The following is a 22,160-nucleotide window of genomic DNA, read 5'->3' as shown; positions in this document are numbered from 1 at the left end:
GTAAAATGTGTTTTTAGTTTTAAATGCTCCTCTTAGGACTTTAGTATCAATAGCCTTATACATCAATTTTAATTTTATTTGTAGCAATAGAATTCCCATTTATACCCCTGCATCTATCATGGACATCTGAATGTATAGTGAAACATTTTCTGCAGTGGAAGTTTTACTCACAAGGTTATTATAATATTTTATTTTTTAAAATACTGAAAAATATAGAAGAATAAATAAAAACCTAGAATTAACTAAGCTAATTAAATGAGAGCTCACACCCTTTTACAAGCACTCAACAATAACCCTGACAGTTTTATCTACTTACCAAAAGGTCAAAGATCCTTTTATAATACCGTATTTACTATATGAACTTATTTCTGCCTATACCATGTTATAAACACAACACTTTTTTACAAACACTAATTCAACATGAGACAAGCGGATCCCTCATTTATCCATTTCATGGCTGTAAACCATTAAACTGACACTGGGATAATAATTTAAGCAGAGAGCCTTTATTAAACAGGTCAGTGTCATACAGCACACATTTCTGTGAGGCACAGTTTCGGTACTTTATCTGACAGCACAACCTTGCAGGAATCTTTGTTCAAATAAAGGAAAAAGTTGTTAGTCAATACATGAGTACCCTTTGACTTTCTTTGTCAGTATCTAACCAGTAGTGCTCCATCTACAGGAAGATAGAGGACCTACATATAACCCCACTGGTGTTTAATTTTAATGTATCTTCAAGTATAACTGTCACATTAGTTTGTATTTTTTTGTTCTTGAAACCTTTCAGCTCCCGGATCACTTCCTCTCATAGTAGAACCATTTATCAACTGTAAACACAAACAAATAATATTCAGCATGAGTTTAAAACACTGCATCCATCAGAGAAGGGGGTATTCATAAAGGTCTACCTGATGATGGGATAGGCTCTTCTTTTCCACAAGGGCATGTCTAAAATTGGAGCCAAATAGAAGATTTTAAGTCTTGATGTTGAAACCTGTTATGCTTCCAAATGAAGGGCGGGACATCTTACCTCACCAACGGCAGCTTTGGCCTCATCCGCTGAGCAGCAGAATGGGCTGTCACCAGCTGAGACACATGTGTTTTTGCTGTTTATGAGACAGAGTTAAAACTTTAAAGAATGCAAATCTACCAGAAATGGAAGCAGCCACAAAAACATCAGGGTTTTTACCAGTTGAGTTCCCCAGCGTTAGTTTGTTGGCAAATGAGGGCTTTCCAGAAGCCATGAGTGCTCTTGATCACTTTAATGGCAAAGTCCTAAAACAGAAATAATCCATTACCTACATGGAAGCTCAGTGTTCAGACACACTTCAGGGTCCCTTACAACTTTTATCTCAATATTTCCAGAGTTCCAGGACTTTTCCAAGTATAAGTACATAAACTCACTGTGGATAAGTGGTAAATACCTTTACAGGGGTCAGATTTACAGCACATATGTAACGTTGATTAAAATATTAATAATCACCAGACAGGTGGATTTTAGACAATGGGATTACAGTGCAAAAATAGAAATATCAATACATCTCTTGATTGTCATTCTTATTTAAACAAGAAATATTTCCAGCAGCATAGGAAGATAACTAAAATATAATGATGAGCTTTGATTAAAAAATCCTAATCAACTGGAATATCTCTGAAAATAAGAGAAACCTTGTCTTTGAACTCCTCGTTGAAAGCAAAGCGGTTCTCTGGTTTCCCATCTGGCACCTTGTACCTCTTGAACCAGTCCACCGTGGCCTCCAGATAACCAGGTTTGAGCCGCTTGACATCGCTGATGTCTGAATATTGACAGGAACAATAACACAGTCATGGTTTAGCTGATTTAGGGATGCAGTTGCATAAAAAAAAAAAAAAACGTACTGTTGAATTCCTTGGCTTCGGGGTCCTCTACGTTGATTGCAATAACTTTCCAATCAGTTTCCCCCTCATCGATCATGGCCAAAACCCCGAGCACCTTTACCTTGATGACCTCTCCACGTGTGCACACCTTCAGCAGGATATTGCAGGAGGTCAATTATTTACCAAGTGTCACAAGACTGTGCATAAACAATGAAAAAGAGACAAAGTGAAACATGTACCCTGCTGCCAATTTCACAGACGTCGATAGGATCGTTGTCACCACAGCAGTCAGTGTCTCCATCTTTATGGGCTGGGTCCTCCCATGTCTAAAAAGGCCATAATGGAAATCATTTATTTTTAATGCTAATAATATTTATAACACACACCTAAAGGTTGACAGAGCATATTGACCTGTGGAATTGCCCCATAGTTCCATATGTAGCCTTTATGAGGAAACACATTAGCCACGTAGCGCAACTTCCCCTTCTTCACATCTTGCTTTATTGGATTTAAGAAGTCTTTTGTAGCAATCTGGGGAAAAAAAGTTAGAATTATTGCTTCAAGAAATATTTTCTTTTGAAATTAACAAAGCATAACACTCCAGCAATTAGAAATATGGGAAATGGAGCTCCTAGTTAGAAGGCGTCTCTCCTGCAGAACAGATTTCCAGCTTTTGTGTTTGTTGCAGTAACCTTGTTCACTTTTAAAAGCAAAGTACAATTTAGACATGTATCATGAAGTAAAGCCTTAATATTTTCAATGAAAAAAACCCGCAGAATAGTGGCATTTGTTCCAAGATGCAACACTCATCGATCCTGTTCCTGTCTGTTCTATTTAGGATCCTTGATGGTTCAAATCCATCCTGGATGCATTTCAAAAACTTTGTCGCAGAGCACTGATGTATGATGTAGTGTGGCTTAAAGGCATTGGTCGCTGCCCTTAAAATTCCTCTTTTTGAAAAACAAAATTAGGTTATCTAGAGGCATCGCCATAACTATGCTGCTAAAGGATTAGGCTGCTGGAGAACTTTCCTTTATTTTTTTTCCCTGTTAGTTTGATAGTAATGCATTTTGTTTCTTCGATTATTGCTGCTAAAACCTTGTTGGTTTTTTTCTTCCTTTGTGTTTAATAAGGCTGTAAAGTTGTTTCTACATTTCTTAGGAAAGTTCTGCAGTTAAATATTGTCTTAACAATGTGCAGCCCTACCGCACTCTTTGTTTTTATCACTTTACAGCAGAAGAACTGAGCCTTCTTCTAGTGGACGTTGCTTTCCATCCCTGAGAAACGTGCTTTGGTGGCGCTTGTAACGACCCACGTAAGGAGGGCCTGGTCCTCAACACAGGCGACCCAGGTTCGAATCCTTTCCTGTATGTCTCTCCCCCTCTGTCATACACACTTCATGTTAGCCTACTGTTCAGAAAAACTTGCCACTAGTCCCGTAAAAACTCAAAAGAAAAGAAAAAAAAAAACAAAAGAATCGCGGTTGCTGCAAAAGCTATCATCCCAACCTAAAATAAAATTCAATTAGTTGGAAATACATCAGTTGTTTTGTGTAAAGCCTCTTGAGATAACGATTCATGTGACCCAGTGCTACACTAATAACCTGGCTGGAGATGTTAGGAAATAAAAGTACAACAAAGTAGAAGGAAATTGAAAGATATGGTTAGCTAATATCCATTAAATACCTCAGTAAATTTACTAAATTACTTTTTCTGAACTTGGGTTTGAGTGGCCCCGCAACTTTACCGTCTTAATAAAACAATTGATAAGGCATTGATAAGAGGGTTACATCAGTTGCATCTTGTTTCACAAGCTCACTTAACTCCAACAGATTACTATTATTTCCGTGCACTTTACCCCTCATGACATGAACGTCTTTTTAGCAGCAAAACATTTCTTTATGCAAACCTTACTGTATACTTTGTTGAGCTATCTTACCTCCATCTTCGCATTTGTCCATCTGGGTACTTCAACAACCATGTGGAAGATGTTCTAAGACAAAAAAAAAAAAAACACACACACACTTTTGTTTAAAAAACTAAAAAGTTTAAAAACCAAACGTGATTTAACTGTTTTCTTTTTTTAACTGCAGCCATCAGAGATATTGACATAGCCCAGAGAAAGCAAAGAGTAAAGGGTGTAGCTTTTTAAACAGACTATGACCTTGATATATTGTACATATTATTATCTGAAGCTATTGGGTGCTGCTGCAGAGTAGTCACAGCACTGCATCTGCTGCAGCAAGACTGCTAAAACTGAACTTTGAGGGGGATTTAAAGCTTATATTAAAGTGTAAATATAAATGCAAATTTAAAACAAAGGTTTAAATGGCTCCCTTACCTGGCTTTCATCAGCATATATTGGAATGTCGTGGAATGGAGAGATGTACTTTCCTTCTGTATTTTCTGTATAAGGTAGATGAAATACTATATAAGCAGATCAGCAAAAATAAATATCTGACATAAAAGGTAGTCACAACATTTTCTGAATTTGGGGGAAAAAACTGTTTACTTATCAACGTATTATACTTTGTTTAATGTATTTTATTAATTTTCTTTTTTCTACTTGCTTTGATTCTGTTTTATTTTCCTATATTTTAATCATGTAAAGCACTTTGCATTGTCTTTGTACTGAATTGTGCTATACAAATACATTTGCCTTGCCCTTACTTTGCCAAGTAAGTTTGTCTTACTTTGTCACTGCAGTACGGTTAACCAGAACTGAATAAATGCTTACTCTGGGTATCAATAAAACACATTGATACCCAGAGTAAGCATTTATTTAGTTCTGGTTAACCCTACTGCAGTGACTGTTTTTTGTTTTTCTTACATCTGTTTCTCCTTGATTTATTTAAGCTCAACCACAGCAGAATTGGTGCATAAGAAGCTCCAAAGAGCTCCTTGTCCCTGAGAATATGATCATCAATGCTTTTATTATGTGCAGAGGACGTGGCTCCGCCCTCTTTAGGTTCCTGTGTGACGTGTTTAAACACCTTGAGGGATTTCCTGAAATAGCTTAGAAACTTCAACCTACTAACGAAGTTATTTTTCAGAACAATAGCTGAGAAGGATGTATGGAACATAAAGATAAATCGTTTAAATCTAGATCCCTTTGTTAAAATTAGATCTAAATTAAACATGGATGACTTAAATGTCGCCCTACACAAGATAAAAATAGAGTTCCCATATTTTCACAGTTTCGTTCAAACTAAAATCTATAAAGCATAAATGAATCACTGACACGTGGGAGATTGCAGCTGGCCTGTTGTATCAACTAGGAATCGACAAAGTAGCACAGAAAGATAAAAAATAGATTTTTTTAAACACTATTTACTTACTGAAGAACAAGCGGTAACTCAGGGAGTTCGGGTTTCCTCTCTCTTCGACTGTGAAACTCATGTTTAAGGGCCGGTTGCTGGAGTTAGTGCTTCGGGATGAAGGAAGGCGGCGGCGGAAAACGACAGCAGCGCCTGGTTGGTGGCAACGGCTAAAGCGCATGCGCAGCACCTTTGATTAGCGGTGCCTTCACGGACTGACGGAAAACTTTGATAAGATTGATGGCAACGATGGTTACTCTTTATTTTAGGATAATTTGAACAGTACTCTTAAGTGCCATGAGCCACTTTTACTATAAGCTTTTTTCAAAAACTACTACTCTTAAATTTAGACAGGGTGTCTGCCTCATGGACCAGTCAATTAGTCCCAATGAGGAAAGTTATTTTATTAATTTTTTTTTTAATTGAACAAAAAAAAAAAATTATTAACATTTTCAAGTAGGAATCTGCACTTTTCTTTCTTATATAAAAAAAGAGACAATTACAGTTATATTCAGGAGATCAACTTAACTTGTGCAAGGCAACAGAAATAAATAGACAAATAAACAGGTACTAATGTTATAACCAATGGAAACATACAAAACTTAAAAAAGAATTTAATTAAAATAAAAGACAGATTAATTCTGCAACAAGACAGTTCCTCACATCATGTTAACTTTATCAATTCTGTGAGTCAAAAAAACAGAAACTTTGACATGTCGCTACATAGTTTTTGTATACCGGTATGTCCATAATTGTCGGCTAACAGAGATAACTATTGAACACTTCTCTATTGGTGTCGAGTCAAAGGTTGGTTTTGTAACAACCTGCATATTTGGTTAAGAAACAAAATAGACAATATAACACCTTTTGAGACAAATCAAATATTAACATACAAGAACATTGACATTGCAAAGGATTTATCCGACATGGTCAATATTGTCATAAGTATGGGAAGATATCATATACATGTATGTAAATGGAAAAATCAAAAACCTTCATTAATACATTTCAAAAAGAACTCAAAATCTTTATTCAAAGATTTATTCATATCTCTGTTAGTCGACAAATATGGACATATACACATGTCAAAATTTCAGTGTTTTTTTTTTTACTCAACAAAATCTCTAAAGTTAAAATGACGCAAGGAACTGTCTTGTTGCAGAATGAGTGAGTCTCTTTTATTTTAATTTAATTCTTTTTTAAGTTTTGTAAGTTTCCATTGGTTGTAATATTACTGCTTGCTTATTTATTTATGTCTGTTACCTTGCACATGTTAAGTTGATCTCCTGAATATAGCCTGTTTTTTGTTTTTTTGTTTTTTTTGTTTTTTTTTCTAAGAAAGAAACGTGAAAATTCCTACTTGAAAATTTAAATTAATGTTTTTGTTCAATAAAAAAAAAAGGCTAAATATAAAGAACCATGTTTGTGACGTTGCGCTCTGAACGTCATTTCCGGCCGCAGCTCGTCGTGCTTCCTGCCTTGCTGAGGGAGTGGACGGCGCTGACGGCTGGGAGGACGAAAGGAGAGCCAAGAAAGCTTTCGGGAAGCTGTAAAAAAGCAGGGAACGGCCCGGGTTTCCACCGTCCTTCGGGAAATTAGCACCACAGTTTTCTGTAGCTGCTGAATTTGTCACCGAACAGGCACCAGAAAAAAAAAATGTCGACCAGTCGTCAGCTTAGCGAGAGCAGGGCCATCCCGACCAGGACGGTGTTGATCAACGACACAACGCAGCTACCTCATGACTACTGTACCACCCCTGGAGGCACTTTATTTTCCACCACTCCTGGAGGTGAGATAACCCCTTTTAATGTGTACATTCATTAGATTTTACTCCTTCTATCTCCACTAAGTGGTAGTTGTCTCAGAGAGCGTGGCCTAGGCTGCCTTGTCATCCTGATCAAAACAAAAACAAAGATTTAGACCCGCCTCTTTGTTCCCTAGCTGCCTCCTGATTGGCTGATTAAGAGCGCAGAGATTCTAATAGTTTCTTTCACAAGGTTCTCATATATCTAGAATTTGTCATTAATAGGTGATTCTGTTATATTGTAACATATAGCAATGGTTCAATTTAAGCCAAATTATAAAAACGCTGATTGCTAAAGATGAGCTATGAACTTTTTAAAAGTGTTACCAAAAGTCTGCTCTGTGGCACAACTTCACCTTGTTTTAATGATCACAGGGAGAGAAATTATTTAAATTGTTTATTTATTATTTCTAAAGATCAGACCTGCTGATTTATCAACCTCTCATGAATCCCTGACCCTGGGCACCGTCTACATCAAGCTACACTGTGCAGTGATTTATTTTTCTCCTGTGAAAGTACAGGGAAATATGGTGCTTTTCTTTGTAATTTAAAAGAGCCAACTAAACAAATATATAAACATATAATGATATGTGTTAGGGTTAGGGTTATATCTCTGTTAGGTTACTGTAAAAACTATTACTGTAAAATATTTACATTTTTGAGAGTATTTGTGAACTTTGACTATTTACATTTAAGGGTAATAAGCTTTGCATTAGTCTTTTTCCTGCTTCACAAAGGTAGGCTGCAGCTTGACAAAGCCATGATGACAATTAGTTTACATTCAAGTAGTATGCAGTTCTTCATATATACGCACAAACATTAATTGAAAAACAGATTGTATCGGTATTGGTATCTGCGATAGTGCACAGCCAGGTATCGGGTATTGGGTCAAAAAATGGCATTGGTGCAACACTAGTATTATCTATGTACTAAAAACACTGAAATCATAATATTTCCAAAATAGCACACTAGTAATCCGTGAGAAAGTTTAGGACTTGTCGAGATGTTTTTATTCTTTCCCAGTTTTAAGCATTATATATTTGACATTATTTTTCCAGCGTTTTTATTGTCATAACATTGCTACAAGTACAGAGCAATGAAATTCACTCTTTGCATTTAACCCATCCCCTTGGGGAACAGTGGGCTTCCTTTTGCAGTGCCCGGGGAGCAGGATGGGTCTTAAGGTCTTTTGCTCAGAGACCAGGAGTGGCAGTCTGTGTGAGTGGGTTTTGAACTCACAATCTCTGGAATCCAAGCTCCCCCCCTTAATGTACCACACTGTTTCATTAGGGGAGCACATTTCTATGAATTAAAGCGTATTTTCTGAATTTGTTCTTGCAACAATAGAACTTAAACAGAAATAACACTATGAATTCTTTAGTTTTAAGGTTTGTGCTTGTTGAGCAGGGAAACGTGATTAATATACACCTTCTTTACTTAAAAAAAGCAAAATAGTAAATGTTGGATTTTTGCTTTTTCAATTTTATTGAAAAAGATAAGACTTTCTTGTCTTTAACCACACCCTGGATCGTTTGTGGACAACATAACTATCATGAAATCTCTACAACAATAAGCATGCAAACATGTACTCTATCCATATTTTTAACTGTTTTATAACTTGCAAGCTTTTACATTCCATCCTGAGAAAATTGAAGACGTAAGGATTCAGTGTGTTCCTTGAGAGCCGGTTAAATGTGTGTGAACAGGCTTTTGCTGCACCCTCTCAGAGTATTTATCATGCAATTGGGAGGGGAGATCAGCAAAATAAACCTCATGTGTCTCCTGGCAGGAACCCGGATCATTTACGACCGCAAGTTTCTGCTGGACAGGCGTAATTCCCCCATCGCTCAGACCCCTCCTGCACACCTGCCTGTCATCCCTGGAGTGACCAGTCTACATGTTCTGAATGAGAACCAGAAGAACGAAGCCAACAACCACATCAAAAACCATGAGGGCAAGCCCGCTACAGGTGGGAGTTACACCAAAAGACTCTCATCTCTTTTGTTTTCTAATGTGTTACATCTATTTTTTGAAGTGGCAACATTTAGGTGAAAATAACTGAACAAGATGATCATAAATCCAATTGGCTTGCCAACTTGAATGACCTACATGGACAGACCAGGGTTAAAATAGAAACCTGCAGCTTTTGACGCGATGTTAAGGCGTATGCCAGTAGGTCAAACTATTAGCAGGAGAAAAAACATTTCAGGAAACAGCTGAAAATAGCTATATGAAAATCTGAAAAGCAGTTGCAACATCACAGCCTGGAGGTGATAAGGAAACAAGCTGAGCAGCATAGCCGTTTTTGTCATGCACGCATAAGGCATTGTTCTAGTTAAAGTTACTGTTATTACGGTAATCAAGTCCCAGCTTGTGTGTTTGAAAAAGACAGTTTAACAAATTCGATTCAGTCCCATTCATTTATATAGCAGCAATTCACAGCAAATCATCTCAAGCTGGACTGTGATAAATAAAAATCGATTTTCCAATTTTTGACTGATTCTCACATTGATTCATAAAGATCGATTTAAAAAAAAAATGCATTTTCCACTGTTCTTACAGCCACCAATAACTACTATTGCTTCATTAATTTACAGATGATTGTTAATGCAATATTAGTATCAATTTGTTGCATAACTACATGCATTTAGCATGTAATTCATCTAATGGCTAAAAAGGCATTTAATAATACCTAAGTTTAATAAAAACTTTGAGATCAGACCCGAATCAACTGAGAAAGAATCAATTCTAAATCTTGAGAATCAGAATTTAGTCAGTTCTTATACTTCAGTCAACACCTGGCTGTGATCTAGAAGACCTTTAGAGAAACATTCGGTTACATTTTAGAGACAAAATGGTTAGATGTTTTCTATCTAAGAAACCCCAGCAGGTTGCATCGAGTCATTGGCTGCAGATAGCAGACGTTCACTTGCATTGGGATGTTGACCGTGCAGCAATCCCATAAATTGTTTATAACTGAGCTGTTAGTTGCACAGTATTTATTGACTCAGTAAACGTTTTCTACATATATGGTGTGTTTTTTTGTTTGTTTTTTAAACATTTTTTTTCTATGTAAATTAGCTGCTTTTTTATTTCTATTTTATCTTGACAGTTTTAATCATTTCTAAGGATGTCATTCCTTAATGACTACACAATGTTTTCTGAGTTTTTACCTTTTATGCTCTTTTTTTATGTATAGCCTCATTTGTACCTGTATGCCTCTATTTTTTATTGCTTGGCTGCTGACTTACTCTCTAAAGTAAACATCTGTACATTGTACACGTTACACAACGCCTTTAAAAGGACTGACGAATTCCTGGTGTGACATGGAGCAGTAAATTTGAAGAGAAAAAATGGCTTCTGTTGGGAGAACTAAAATATTCTGTAGATATTTCATAATTTGTTCCCTGCAATTTATAACTATCAGGTGAAAGTAATTTTGATTGGATAGATGCCGCTTCCATAACAACATGACTGTCAGCGTCTTTAACAGTTATACCTCCTTCCACAGGCAGCTGTTCTCAGCATGTGTATCTAATGTGTCTTGCACCTGTGTGCAACTGTTAAGGATTTTTAATCAGATTAAACATATACTTTCATTATTTATTCTTCACTAAAAAAGTTACACTTTTTATTACTTTTTTAGAAATTCTGAAAAGCTATTATTTCTACTTTGAGTTCTGTTACCTCAGTCCTTCAGTTATGTCAGAATTTGTATTTGAATCACTTTGTCCTAATATGAATAAAATAGAAATTTGTTTTCTCTAAGTGGGGACATTGGTGTAAAGAAAACAGTTAACAGAAAACAGTCACCTCCATAAAATGCACACACAGACAAAAATAAAACTTGCAATACATCTAAAAATAGATTTTAAGAAGAGGAACATAGTTAATTAAGGAGCTGCCGTGACAGGCGGCCATTCAGGCTTTCTAATGAAGGTTGTGCCGATTGATTCCTCATTAACCATCAGGACTTAAAGCTACAGTGTGTAATAATTACAGGGATATACAGTCAGAAATGTAATATATTATACATAACTATGTTATTTATCATCATCTACGAGCTCAGCCTCTTAACCTTAATATTTGCGTTGCCTTAGAATTCGTTATTTATAATTACATAGGAGCGGGTCTTGCAGCCATGGAGGCAGACATCTTTGCGCTACGGCAGCGCAGAGCCAACAAACTAGCGATTGCGAGATCGCCCATTACGCTCGAAAGTAACTACGGCAAGTTGAGAGAGATGAACTGAGACGGTATTGAAATCTATACCCTACACAGACTAATGAAATACTATCTTTAAAATTATCTATGTAAACAAACCTCATCACTTGAGAAGGTAGGTGATGCGGACGTCGTGGAAGACATTTTGTCCCGTAACGCTTGCCGTACTGTTGGGGGGGAGAAGCGGTGGGGGGGAGATGTTCATGTTGCTGCGGTCTGCAGTCTGGACGTTAGATGTCGCTGAAAATTACACACTGTAGCTTTAAGAGGCTATGGTTATAATCTTTAGGTTAACAGTAAATAGATCTGAATTCCATTCAGTTTCTTGTGTCTTAAAAAAAGCTTTGCATCAAGCACTGTTTAATTCAAAAATACTTTATTAATCCTGAAGGCAAATTAAATGAGAGATGGGTGAGAATTCACACTGGGTTCTCTATAATTCGGTAAAAATGGGGACTAGATGAAGCCTCTTGAGGCCCTGGGGCTTTCAGTGATGCTTTATTTGCTCTATGCTGCCATCAAGTGGACAATAAATATAAAACAGGCATTGGGATTATAATTGCACGATTTTTTTTTTGTAGGCTACTCTTTATATTGAGTAAATAACTAAATAGTATTAGTTGTATACCCATTGAAACATGAATATTTATGATACAATTGTCTGAACTATGAACAAGGGCTGTGATCCTCAGGTCTTGCAATCCATTTTTCCTCTTTCTTCTGGAAAATGACTGGAAATCTAGAAATTGTCACTTCATGCTGATGCTCCTTGTATGCCCTCTGGTACAAGCTAAAGCTTTTTCGTACACATTTCATTGAAATATCTGAATAATACCTGATATGGGACATGAATTCTGTCTACTGTAGCAACATTTTAAAAAAGGCTCCTATATTTCACTTTTGCTGCTCATTGTTTATCGTTGTTATTTATGAAATAATAAAATTTCTCTTTTTATCTTTTAGCTGAAGACGCCCAGTTTGAAATGGACATCTAACCACCTGGATCCGCACCAGCTTAAGAAAATAACCTGGCACTGAATATGCCAGTGGCTTGGCTTGTAGTAACCAATGTTGTGAGCCCTCATGGCAGCCATCTTTGTTAGCTCTTTGTCTCACTGCTGGGTGTAATGTGTGTAAACCCAGTATGATTCAGTATACCATACATTCACATAATTAGTGGCCGAGTCAGAAAATTTGGTTTTGTCTGACTGAAAAAAAAAACATTTTTTTGAGTAATATTTTTGAAATTAAGAGGGACCTCAATATTTTGCATCCAAATAATTGTTGGTTTAAATGCTGATTTACAGCTTTCTGTTAGAAGATCAACATTATTCCATATTAATTTAAGTAAGAATTGGTACTGTTTTGCCCCTAGAATTGCTTAAAAGCATTGATATTCTTCCGTCTTTGTTTTTAAAGACTCGATTTAGCACGTCATTTATGTGATAACCCTTACTTGAATAACTCTAGGATCCATAACCGCGTGGATCTTTTAGTTTCCAGTTATTAAAACGAATGCTGTTATTTTTTTTTTCCATTGTAGAATAATTTAACACCATTCCAAGATTTTAGTTTAAAATGTCCTAACACTTGGCTGCTAAATTTACTTCAGAAATTTCCAGAAGAAAATTTTTTTAAACAAATTTTTTCAAGAATTTATAAAATTTGAGATGATCGAATGATTTAATATCAATTGAAGAATGAAACATTTGATAAATTTAAACTTAAGTTTCTAAAATAAAGCCCAGCCTTTGCTCAGATCAGTTCTAATAGGAGGTGGTACATGGAAGAACATGGCTGGTTTGGAAATCTTCAGACATCAAATGGGTTAATATTCCTCTTTACACTTTTTGGTGGTATAAAAAAACACACAACACTTGAATGAATTGAAATGTTTTATAAACATTTTATATTTAATTATGATTTGTTAGTATTGGGGCTTTACTAAGGTGTTCCAGCCTTTTTAGATTTGTTGTCAAGGAAACCGAAAACCCTGTTTGCAGTGGGCTCTTAAAGATGCTGTCCCTATCCAAACATCAATCTCTTTGACATTATTATTTTGATGCATCCTGCCTGCCCATGCCTTATCTAACATGAAATGCAGTGACCAGTTTTCTTGCCATCGATTTGTACTTTCCGACAGATGTTTATTTTTTCAAAGCGGCATTGAAACAGGTTATCTGTTGCTCCACCAGTGGGCAAAATGTATTTTAGTTTCTTGGTAATTTTCTTACTCAGACTGGTGTGAAGTTTTGGAGAGTGATCACATTAAGTCATTTAGAGTCAATGGTAAAAGTGCCACTCCTCCATTTTAACCCAGTTATTACTCTGTTTGTTTTACCCCTAGGTTCTTATTGGCAAAGACACGAAGAAACAGATACTGTTTTTTATTCTATTTTATTTCTCTCCATTTGACTGGGAACTGACTGGTCTTTGTCAAATATTTTACATTCCCTTTAGCTTTGTAATTACCTTTAGCAAGTCTGGTGAAAAATTAACTCACAGGTTGCTTAAAATTATGTTAACATTTCACCTTTTGGCCGATAAGTCTTCATGCTGAGGCATCATAATCAGGTGGCAAATTAATTTTCAATCAATTTAATTCAACGATGAGGGCTTAACAATATTTGTTGAAGAGAATTAAAGACAAACTTACTGTAACCTTCTGTTCTGATTTGAAAATAACTTTATTTCAAAGAAACTCCAATAAAATGGACACCGTTGCTGCAAGATCAATAAAATTCTGAAACAGATTCTGTCTTTATGGTTTTTTTGTTTTGTTTTTTTCAAAATTTCGGCACATGCAAGATATTTTGCAGCACTGAGCATGATAAAGAATAAATGTTTGGAGATGTTTATGTCAGGTCCTGATGGAATAATGGTTAAGTAAAAGAAAACGACTGAACCTGACTTGGGGAAAGCTATTCTGCCTGTGTTGGTAAAAGGGTAACAATTGTGAATTTGCATGGTGTTACAACAATTTAATCCATGCAGTAAAATGTTTGTAAAGTTATGTGAGGTTGTATTAGATTATTTTAGTGTTTTTGCATTCTTTCCTTTGCATTCTTTCATTCCTGTTAAGTGAACATACTGAATTCACTCAAATTGCAGTAACTATTTTTTTTTATATGACCTGGAGAACACGTCTTGCTGAAATGTAAATCAAGGTAAATAAGGTGGACTTGCTTGAGTTTAGCAAATTTTTGAGGGCTGGGATTTTTTTAGCAGCTGCGGTCCTATGATATCTGTGGAAATTACAATATTAATAATATAAAAGGAAAGGAGTCCCACAGCCGACTGGCAATTCTGTGATTGTGTCTCCAACCGTCCAAGTGAAATAGACCAGGAGCTTTACAGAGGCTCATCAAAATAAAGACAAATTGAATATTAACTCATTTCTGCTTAACTAAACTCAGGAAATCTGTAATATTTGGGTATACATTCTTAGAGTTTTCTGTAAATATTTACAGTCCACTGAAACAGACAATGTCATCCATGGCATGCCTTCTTCTGTTAGATATCAAGTCAGGTTTATTGATGTTCCTGACACCAGTCTTGCAATATTGTATATTTTTATATTTCGTACACAATTCATATATGAGTGCGATCTTTTAAAATTTTAAAAATTCGTTTTACCTACTTTGTGTCAATTCTGGGGCTGCACCTAAGGATTAATTTGCAAATGACTAATCTGTTGATAATTTTTTCGATTAACTGATTAATAATCAGATAGCCAAAGGTTCCTTAAAGAAGACTTTTTGCAAAATGAACCCAGGTGAGACTAAAACTTTTCCACTTGAGGAGTTCTGGACAGGGCATATTGACAGATCAAAAAGAATTTTATCTTAAAAGCAAAATGTTTTCTTATTATATTGGTATAATTGCTGCTCAAGGTAAGTTGCTCTGTCAGCTAAAGGCAATTAGTCGATTACCAAGTTAGTTGACAATTATTTGAATAATTGGTTTATCCGATTAATTGTTTCCACCCTAGTCAGTTCCTCCGAAGATTTTTGTAAACATCAGTTCATTTTGCACATGTTTTTATTTTATGTTATTTTTCGTGTGGTTGGAATAGTTTTTCAGGTTAAAGTTAGTGTCAAGAGATTAAATTAGTGAAATAAATAAAATGAAAAATAACAGCTTTTTTCAACGTTTCAGATCATGTAGATCTCTAACTTAATACTATAAAACTATAAAAATGCTTAATTCTAAATAAACTATTGTAATTTTTATAAAATAGATTTGTTTAGAATGTTTCCCAACATAATTTTCACAAATTTAAGATTTGTTTATAAAATTGGGACTTATTTCTCTGTATAACTTGTTAGTCAAGTAAGCCATAAAAGCTCGTAGGGGGAGTAATCATCTTATATGTATATATATATGTGTGTAAATGCTAAAAATATATTTTTACTAAATACATACGTAGATTTGCGTATTTTACGTCAGGCAGTACCACAGCACTCCCTCTTTGGTTTTGTGCAGGCATTAATCCGGGCACCCACTGGTTCTTCCTCCTCTTTTACGTCCCTGAGCGAGGCCGGCGTCAAAATGGTGAGTGTTGGAGAGAAAACTACAACTAAAATCCGTATAATATCAAGGGCATCCGTACACCAACACATCTGTTCAACATATTATATGATAGTTCTCACTTTCTTTATAATAACTTGTCAATATAGGTCAGCAATAAAAAGTTTAAGCAACGTTTATTAACACAGTTTGAAATGTAGCTTATCTGATCACTGCCTGGCTAATATAAACGCCTGTTCTCCCTGCTGTAATCGAGTTTCAATAATTTTTGTTATATTCGCCGTTACAATTAAATCGGATATGTATCCCCTGATTTGCGGCGTTTTTTAAAGTGTAAGATCTTCGTAATCTCGCTAAGCTAATGTTAGCGTCCACAGTGATGCTAATAGCGCGGCCCATGTGTGAGAACATGTTAAAATAACTAGAGCTGCTGCAGCTGGTTCACTCAAATATAGTAATATTTAAAGCAGTCTGGCTATAAAAGAACTTGATATCAGTTAATTTTTATTCCAAACTACCAGAGATTGGTAATTCCTAAGGTAATACTTCAACGTATTTGTACTTGTTAAGTGCCAAGTAGTAAAAATCTGTTAGAAGTATTGTCCTTAGTTGTAGAATATGTAGACCTGTATGAACCTGATCAGTTTTGCTTGTACACTTTTATAAAGTCGTTGGCTTAAATCAGTTTGTTTAAACAATCTGTTTAAGTGTAGGTGTATTTATCAATTATAGAAGCCATATAAAATCAGAAAAGTCAAACTGCTTGTATGTTTAAAATAATGGCTTTGAGTTAGAAAATCCCAACAGAAAATATGTTGGCCTCTTTTGCAGCAATTGAATGATTAGGTTGTTTGAAGCCAACAACAATGTAATTGAGGTAAATATAAAGAATATAGCAGTGGAGGAGAAATTACATGTCTTTAATTTTTTTGCGACAGTTTATTTGCTCTTTTTGGTTGTTTTTTTTTTTTTTGTGCCAAAGTTAAGCTGCCTAATTCTTTTAAATGCATCAGATGCACCTACTGACTGAACTCCAGCTCCATGAGAGGCTCTTTACTTACTACATATTTCGGAAAATTTAACATCTTCAGGAATTGATAATTGCTAATGCTTTCCTCTCTGTCGCTTGCATCAAATTAAATGTACTGAATAAAGCTAACGGCTGCGGCTTCTTTTTCTCTTCCACAGAACGACACAGTAACAGTCAGGACCCGCAAGTTTATGACGAACCGACTGCTTCAGAGGAAGCAGATGGTAATTTCTCACATGTTCAGCCAGCATCTTCATAATGTGTCTTACAAGCAAGATGTTTATTCTTCGCTTTTATGTCTTTGTAGGTTGTTGATGTCCTCCATCCTGGCAAGGCCACAGTCCCCAAGACTGAAATCAGGGAGAAGCTTGCTAAGATGTACAAAACCACCCCCGATGTTGTATTTGTCTTTGGCTTCAGGACTCAGTTTGGTGGTGGCAAGACGACAGGCTTTGCCATGGTCTACGATTCTTTAGACTACGCCAAGAAGAACGAGCCCAAACACAGACTTGCCAGGGTGAGTTTGGAACAATTTTTCTGTGAACCTCAACAGACTAAAAAAAGGAGTATGTTTTGGCATTTCTTTCTACACAACTTTCAAGGTGGTCCTAGCATTAAAATACAACTTGATTTGTTTGTGTTCTGTAGAAAAATTTTGTAGGTAAGGAATGTGGTTTTATGAAGTTTTTTGGTGAAGAAAAAGGGGTCTTTCGGTGGTTTCAAATCTGTGCTTAAATTGTTTTTTAAACGACACAATCAGCATTGAGAACTTAAATAGCGTGACCTGTTCTAGTAGAAATCTTGGGGTTGAGGCTGATTTGAATTTAAGATTTCCCTTTAGTTGTGCAGTTTAACTTAAAGAAATTACTGACTCATATGAAGTATGCTGCTGTGGGTGCATGTATGTATTGCAGACATGCAGCTAAAATTCCAGGATTTTTAGGTATTACTGCAAGCCTTTCTGCTGCTTTTCATACCTGTAAGTCTTATGTGCCTGCCTGCTCAGTCATTACTGCACCAAAGCAGTTTGCCGTTTGAACTTGAAACTGTTTTTTAACGTAAGGCTCGGTCCACTTACAGTATGGGGAATGTTGCGTCACTGTCTTGAGGTGTCTTCAGTTCCAGACCTTGAGGCCTGGTGTTAATGTTAATGTTAATGATGCATCTCCACTGGAATGTACCTGAATCAAATATTTAGGCCATTAGTAGGACTCTTGTAAAAAAAATGAACCCATACTGAGCATGTCATTTAAACATTTAATTTGGTCTGGAAGCAGAGGTGCATCTAAAAGGTGCAGGATGCCTTGAGGACTGGAATTGAAGACCCCTGTTATAGAACGTATTTGAGACTTGATATTGGTTAGATAATGTTTGATATCAGGACAGTCCTCTGCATCCCCTTCCTATTGATCTGTTGTCAGCATGTTCTTTTCAGCTTAAAATCAGCCTAAAGTTTCCATAATGTATTAAGGCGTTTGTAAAACTCTGGGATTAGATACAAAGCAAAAATAATCTCAGGAGTATAGAGCAGAGACCAGAAGACCATCTAATCTGGATTCTTTTAGTTACCCGTTTCAGTAGAATCTAAAACGGATGATGACCTGCTACGTGGCCTCAATTAAGACACTGAACTTTTTCAGATGGGTCACAGCGCTCAGTCAGAAGGAAATACACACCTTTTCTTTTTTTTTTTGGCAAGCTGTTGCTAGATTGCACAGGTAAATGCTGCTATTAGCTGTGATTACCAGAGCAATTTACAATTTATATCGGTTCCTAAATATCGATTGTTTTGGCCATAGATTGTTAAATAATGCATGTCACTTGGCATTCACCGCTCACACATTTAGGTTCACTACTATCATTTTATTTATTTGCTGTTCCATGTTAATATATCACTAGTATCTATATTTTGCATAACTAAGCACTCACAGTCAAACATATTTGACGGTAGTAATCAAATTTGAGATCAAAACAGATTCTAGATCTTGATCATCTAAAACCAATTGGTTCTTGAAATTTTAATGGATAACTGGCCCTAATGTTTGCATGCTTCAAATTTTTCAATCGAATTGAAAAACAAATTTAAAAAAAAACAGATTGCTCCATTATATGAAAATAATAGGAATAGCATAGCCTATTAGACAAAAAATGCGCCAAATTGAACATGCTGATAACATGTAGCCACCTTCAGAGGGGTTTGTGTTGAAGCACGGACACCTAGGTCAGCTTTCCCCGAGGATCATAACTCAATCCTGATGATAGTTTTCATCCATGTTGATCAGATTTTCAATTGACATAAACCAACCTTCTCAGGCAGATTACAATTTCATTATGATCCTGATGAATCTGATCAGATTCTGACTTGCATTTTTGCGCAACACTTTTTTTTTTTTTCTCCCCAGCTGTTTATTCAGATTACTCGTATCCAGGTAAACATACCTAGTTTACCCAGACATGAGTAAAAGTTTGGGGTTATATGACCCTCTAGCGACCTTTGTCAAGATTCCTTCAAACTTGACAGCCGAACTAGACGCACTTGTCTGGGGTGTAAAGTAAACCCTGTGTATGCTGATAATGAAGAGCTGTGATGGTAATTGTTTTTTTGTTTTTGTTTTTTTTTTTTCTTAGCATGGTCTGTATGAGAAAAAGAAGACCTCAAGGAAACAGCGCAAGGAACGCAAGAACAGAATGAAGAAAGTACGAGGCATCAAGAAAGCCAGTGTTGGAGCTGCTGGCAAAAAGGTATTGTGATAATGAAACACATTAGTCCTATTATTCCAGGAGATTGTCCTTACTAGAACTTGTGATCTTCTGAAGTCAGTTCCTTTCATAGCTATGCTTTTTCAAACATCTTTAAGATCTTTTTTTTCTCCACTGCTTTTCACTATTTTAATTTCTTCCTCATCTTTCCAACTTTATCTCATTGTCTTCGGGAACTTTAGAAGGTAAATGTATCCCATAAGAGGATTAACTGCACTGTGCTGATAATCCTAGCTTGATAGATGGCAGCTAACTCCTGCCTTTGTCTAACAGAGAAGCCAGAATGCTTTTCCTGTTGGATGTAAAAGTTGCATCCAATGTTGAAATATCTGAGCCATAATTTGTCAGCGAGCTAAATCCCCTCCTGCTACTGATCAGTGCTACAGCTAAGCTAATGTGGTAGCTTTTAGTTTTGGACATCCCCTTGTGTAGTTTAGTAGTATCCTGTTCATCCCTCCACCCCAGTAAATTTGTAGATTTACAAAGCTGGCTTTCCTTAACGTATTTTACACGTTCACTTCGTTATTCTGGCTATTTGCTTAATTATTAATACTATTTTTGGCTGGATAATGACTTAGCTCCTGGGTGTGGTGAATGCAGCCTTTATGTAGGTTTATTCAGGGATATTTTCTATTACATGTTTAAACTTTAACATGTCAATTTTATTTTGTTCCACTTTTTGTTCCTCACTTTGCTTCCCATGGATTTCTTTTACAGAAATGAAGTTTTCAGTTTTGCAGGTATCAAAGTAGAAAAGCATGGTGTGCTGTTGTAATGCACATCCTAAACTGACAGCCATGAGCAGTGTCATGCATGTCACACTACTTTCCCAGTAGTTTTCCCTCAAGTCTGTGTTCTCCTTTAGTTTAGTCTTTCTCTTCTATAATATAATTATTTACTGGGCTTAACCCTGTCTTTGCTTAGATTCAAACAAAATATTTTTATTAATTGAAATCTTTAGCTAATTGGACCAAAGCTGGAGTGCTGCATGTTGGTAAAAGGTTTTATGGTGTGTGCTTGTAGGGATGGGGCAACTGAATCTAAAGCTTGTGTGTGAATATTTAACTTTGAAACATGTCCTAAAATCTGATGAGCTTTACTGTTTGAAATAATTGTCTGCAAGTAACAAATTATCCTGCTGCTGTCCATCTGTTAAATTTGCTTTGAAACTAATGCTTCTGTTTTCTCCTTGCAGTGAGCCCGGACAGCCAACAGGTGTCTTCATGCTCAAGATGTTCTTGTATATTGTCATCAAATAAAAACTTTTGGGGAAAAAAATGACTGACTACTGTTAGCTGGTATTGAATTATTTCTGCACAGATCACATTTTTAACCCTGTCTTTTAAATTTAAGCTTATAGATAATTCATATCCAAAATGGGAAGCTTCTGATTGGGCTTAAATTAATATTTCTCTTAAAAGGTTACAACAGTATAGTTTAATCCAAGGTACAGTAATAATGAAACTAGATCCAGGGTTTTGGAACAGTCTTAAAAATAAAGAACTGGATAATATAATTTTCCAGGTGTGGACAAGTATTTAAAAAAAAGTATAACAACCATAGGGTACCTTTTTGTTCCAATCATTCACTAAACCTTTTAAATTGCCACATCTCTTCAATTTCTAATAACTTTATAGATGAGCCAATACCATCAAATGAGGTTTTAGCAACAAAACAGACCTTTTAAATCTGGAAAGTTATGGGATTTGTTTTGTCAAACAGGAACCAAGTAATTTGAACCATCCAGATTTTTTTTTTTTTTTTTCACAGGTTGAATTTTCCCGGTGGATGGTATAAAATTCATAGTTGCACCCTAAATATAGACAATCATTTTAAACTTCGACATGAAGTAGATTTTTCTTTAAAAGCCTCATTCTTCCTGTTAACATTAATTAGTAACATGCATTAATAGGATAAAGAATACTTCACATCAAGTTCCAGTAGGATGATGTACTTTTCTACCATTTTACTTAAGAGCAGCCTGAGTAACAATTATTTGGTGAGAATTAGAATATTTGCTCAGATACCTGGCCTCCAGTCAGCTGCTAAACACCCCTTTAAAGGCTTTCACAAATCATGGTTTATGCTCCTGTCATTCCCACAATAGAGGATGGAATTGCAGAATATTATGTTTGGTGTATGTAAATATGTACAATTGACTCCCTAACATCAGTTTCCCTCCTTATGTAGAAGTTAAAAAATATCCAGACTATTGACTGCAGCAGATTATCATAGACATGATCCCAGGGCGGTAAAGAGTGTAAGAAATAGAAAATGGGAAAACCTTTTTTTATGGTGATTGAACATCACAATTTACACTAAAATAAGCATTGGGTTATTTTCTGTCATGCATTTATACCAGTGCAGCCACTATGTTGCTTCATGCAGCCTGAGCACAAATCATGTCAGTAATTCAAACAACATAAACAGAGTTTACCACTGTTACCTTGAGCAATAAATGACCCAGTTATTTAATCTAAATGATTAAAACCAAAAAAAAAAGAAAAAAACTGGAGAACACAGAAAAGATGCAAAATTTGATTAAAAGAAACATACCAGTGTGAAAAAAGGTAGCTTCTCAGTTTAAAACACTTTTAGCAGTTTTATCACTACTGGCAAACTATTTAAATTATTTC

General features: G+C 35.8%; 3 protein-coding genes across 5 annotated transcripts; 2 read left to right on the top strand and 1 right to left on the bottom strand.

Annotated features, from left to right (window-relative positions):
• Positions 1–486: 486 nt before the first annotated feature.
• Positions 487–5,365, bottom strand: LOC107090739 (inorganic pyrophosphatase-like). The gene is made up of 11 exons (XM_015384335.1): positions 5,198–5,365; positions 4,201–4,265; positions 3,799–3,852; positions 2,272–2,391; positions 2,100–2,186; positions 1,882–2,008; positions 1,672–1,799; positions 1,193–1,278; positions 1,034–1,109; positions 912–951; positions 487–830 (listed from the first exon to the last, which is right to left on the bottom strand). Exons 1-11 carry the CDS (start codon positions 5,355–5,357, stop codon positions 799–801), a joined length of 975 nt encoding a protein of 324 aa, XP_015239821.1. The 5' UTR covers positions 5,358–5,365; the 3' UTR covers positions 487–798.
• Positions 5,366–6,650: 1,285 nt separating this feature from the next.
• eif4ebp2 (eukaryotic translation initiation factor 4E binding protein 2) lies at positions 6,651–12,425 on the top strand. Its single transcript, XM_015382511.1, has 3 exons — positions 6,651–6,965; positions 8,770–8,949; positions 12,168–12,425. Exons 1-3 carry the CDS (start codon positions 6,833–6,835, stop codon positions 12,197–12,199), a joined length of 345 nt encoding a protein of 114 aa, XP_015237997.1. The 5' UTR covers positions 6,651–6,832; the 3' UTR covers positions 12,200–12,425.
• A 3,241-nt stretch (positions 12,426–15,666) lies between these two features.
• rps24 (ribosomal protein S24) lies at positions 15,667–20,805 on the top strand. Of its 3 annotated transcripts, none has more exons than XM_015381696.1 (6): positions 15,667–15,758; positions 16,923–16,988; positions 17,072–17,281; positions 19,393–19,506; positions 20,242–20,264; positions 20,720–20,802. In XM_015381696.1, the coding sequence occupies exons 1-5, from the start codon at positions 15,756–15,758 to the stop codon at positions 20,245–20,247; spliced, it is 399 nt and encodes a 132-aa protein (XP_015237182.1). In that variant the 5' UTR covers positions 15,667–15,755; the 3' UTR covers positions 20,248–20,264; positions 20,720–20,802. The 3 variants fall into 3 exon arrangements, with proteins under 3 accessions (XP_015237182.1, XP_015237098.1, XP_015237271.1); XM_015381612.1 differs by lacking the exon at positions 20,720–20,802 and adding an exon at positions 19,707–19,709 and having other exon boundaries at positions 20,242–20,262; XM_015381785.1 differs by lacking the exon at positions 20,242–20,264 and having other exon boundaries at positions 20,720–20,805.
• Positions 20,806–22,160: the final 1,355 nt, after the last annotated feature.

This window comes from Cyprinodon variegatus, unplaced genomic scaffold, assembly GCF_000732505.1.
Source record: "Cyprinodon variegatus isolate N-32 unplaced genomic scaffold, C_variegatus-1.0 Scaffold1, whole genome shotgun sequence".
NCBI classification, from domain to species: Eukaryota; Metazoa; Chordata; class Actinopteri; order Cyprinodontiformes; family Cyprinodontidae; genus Cyprinodon; species Cyprinodon variegatus.
This window is presented reverse-complemented; position numbering and strand designations above follow the sequence as displayed.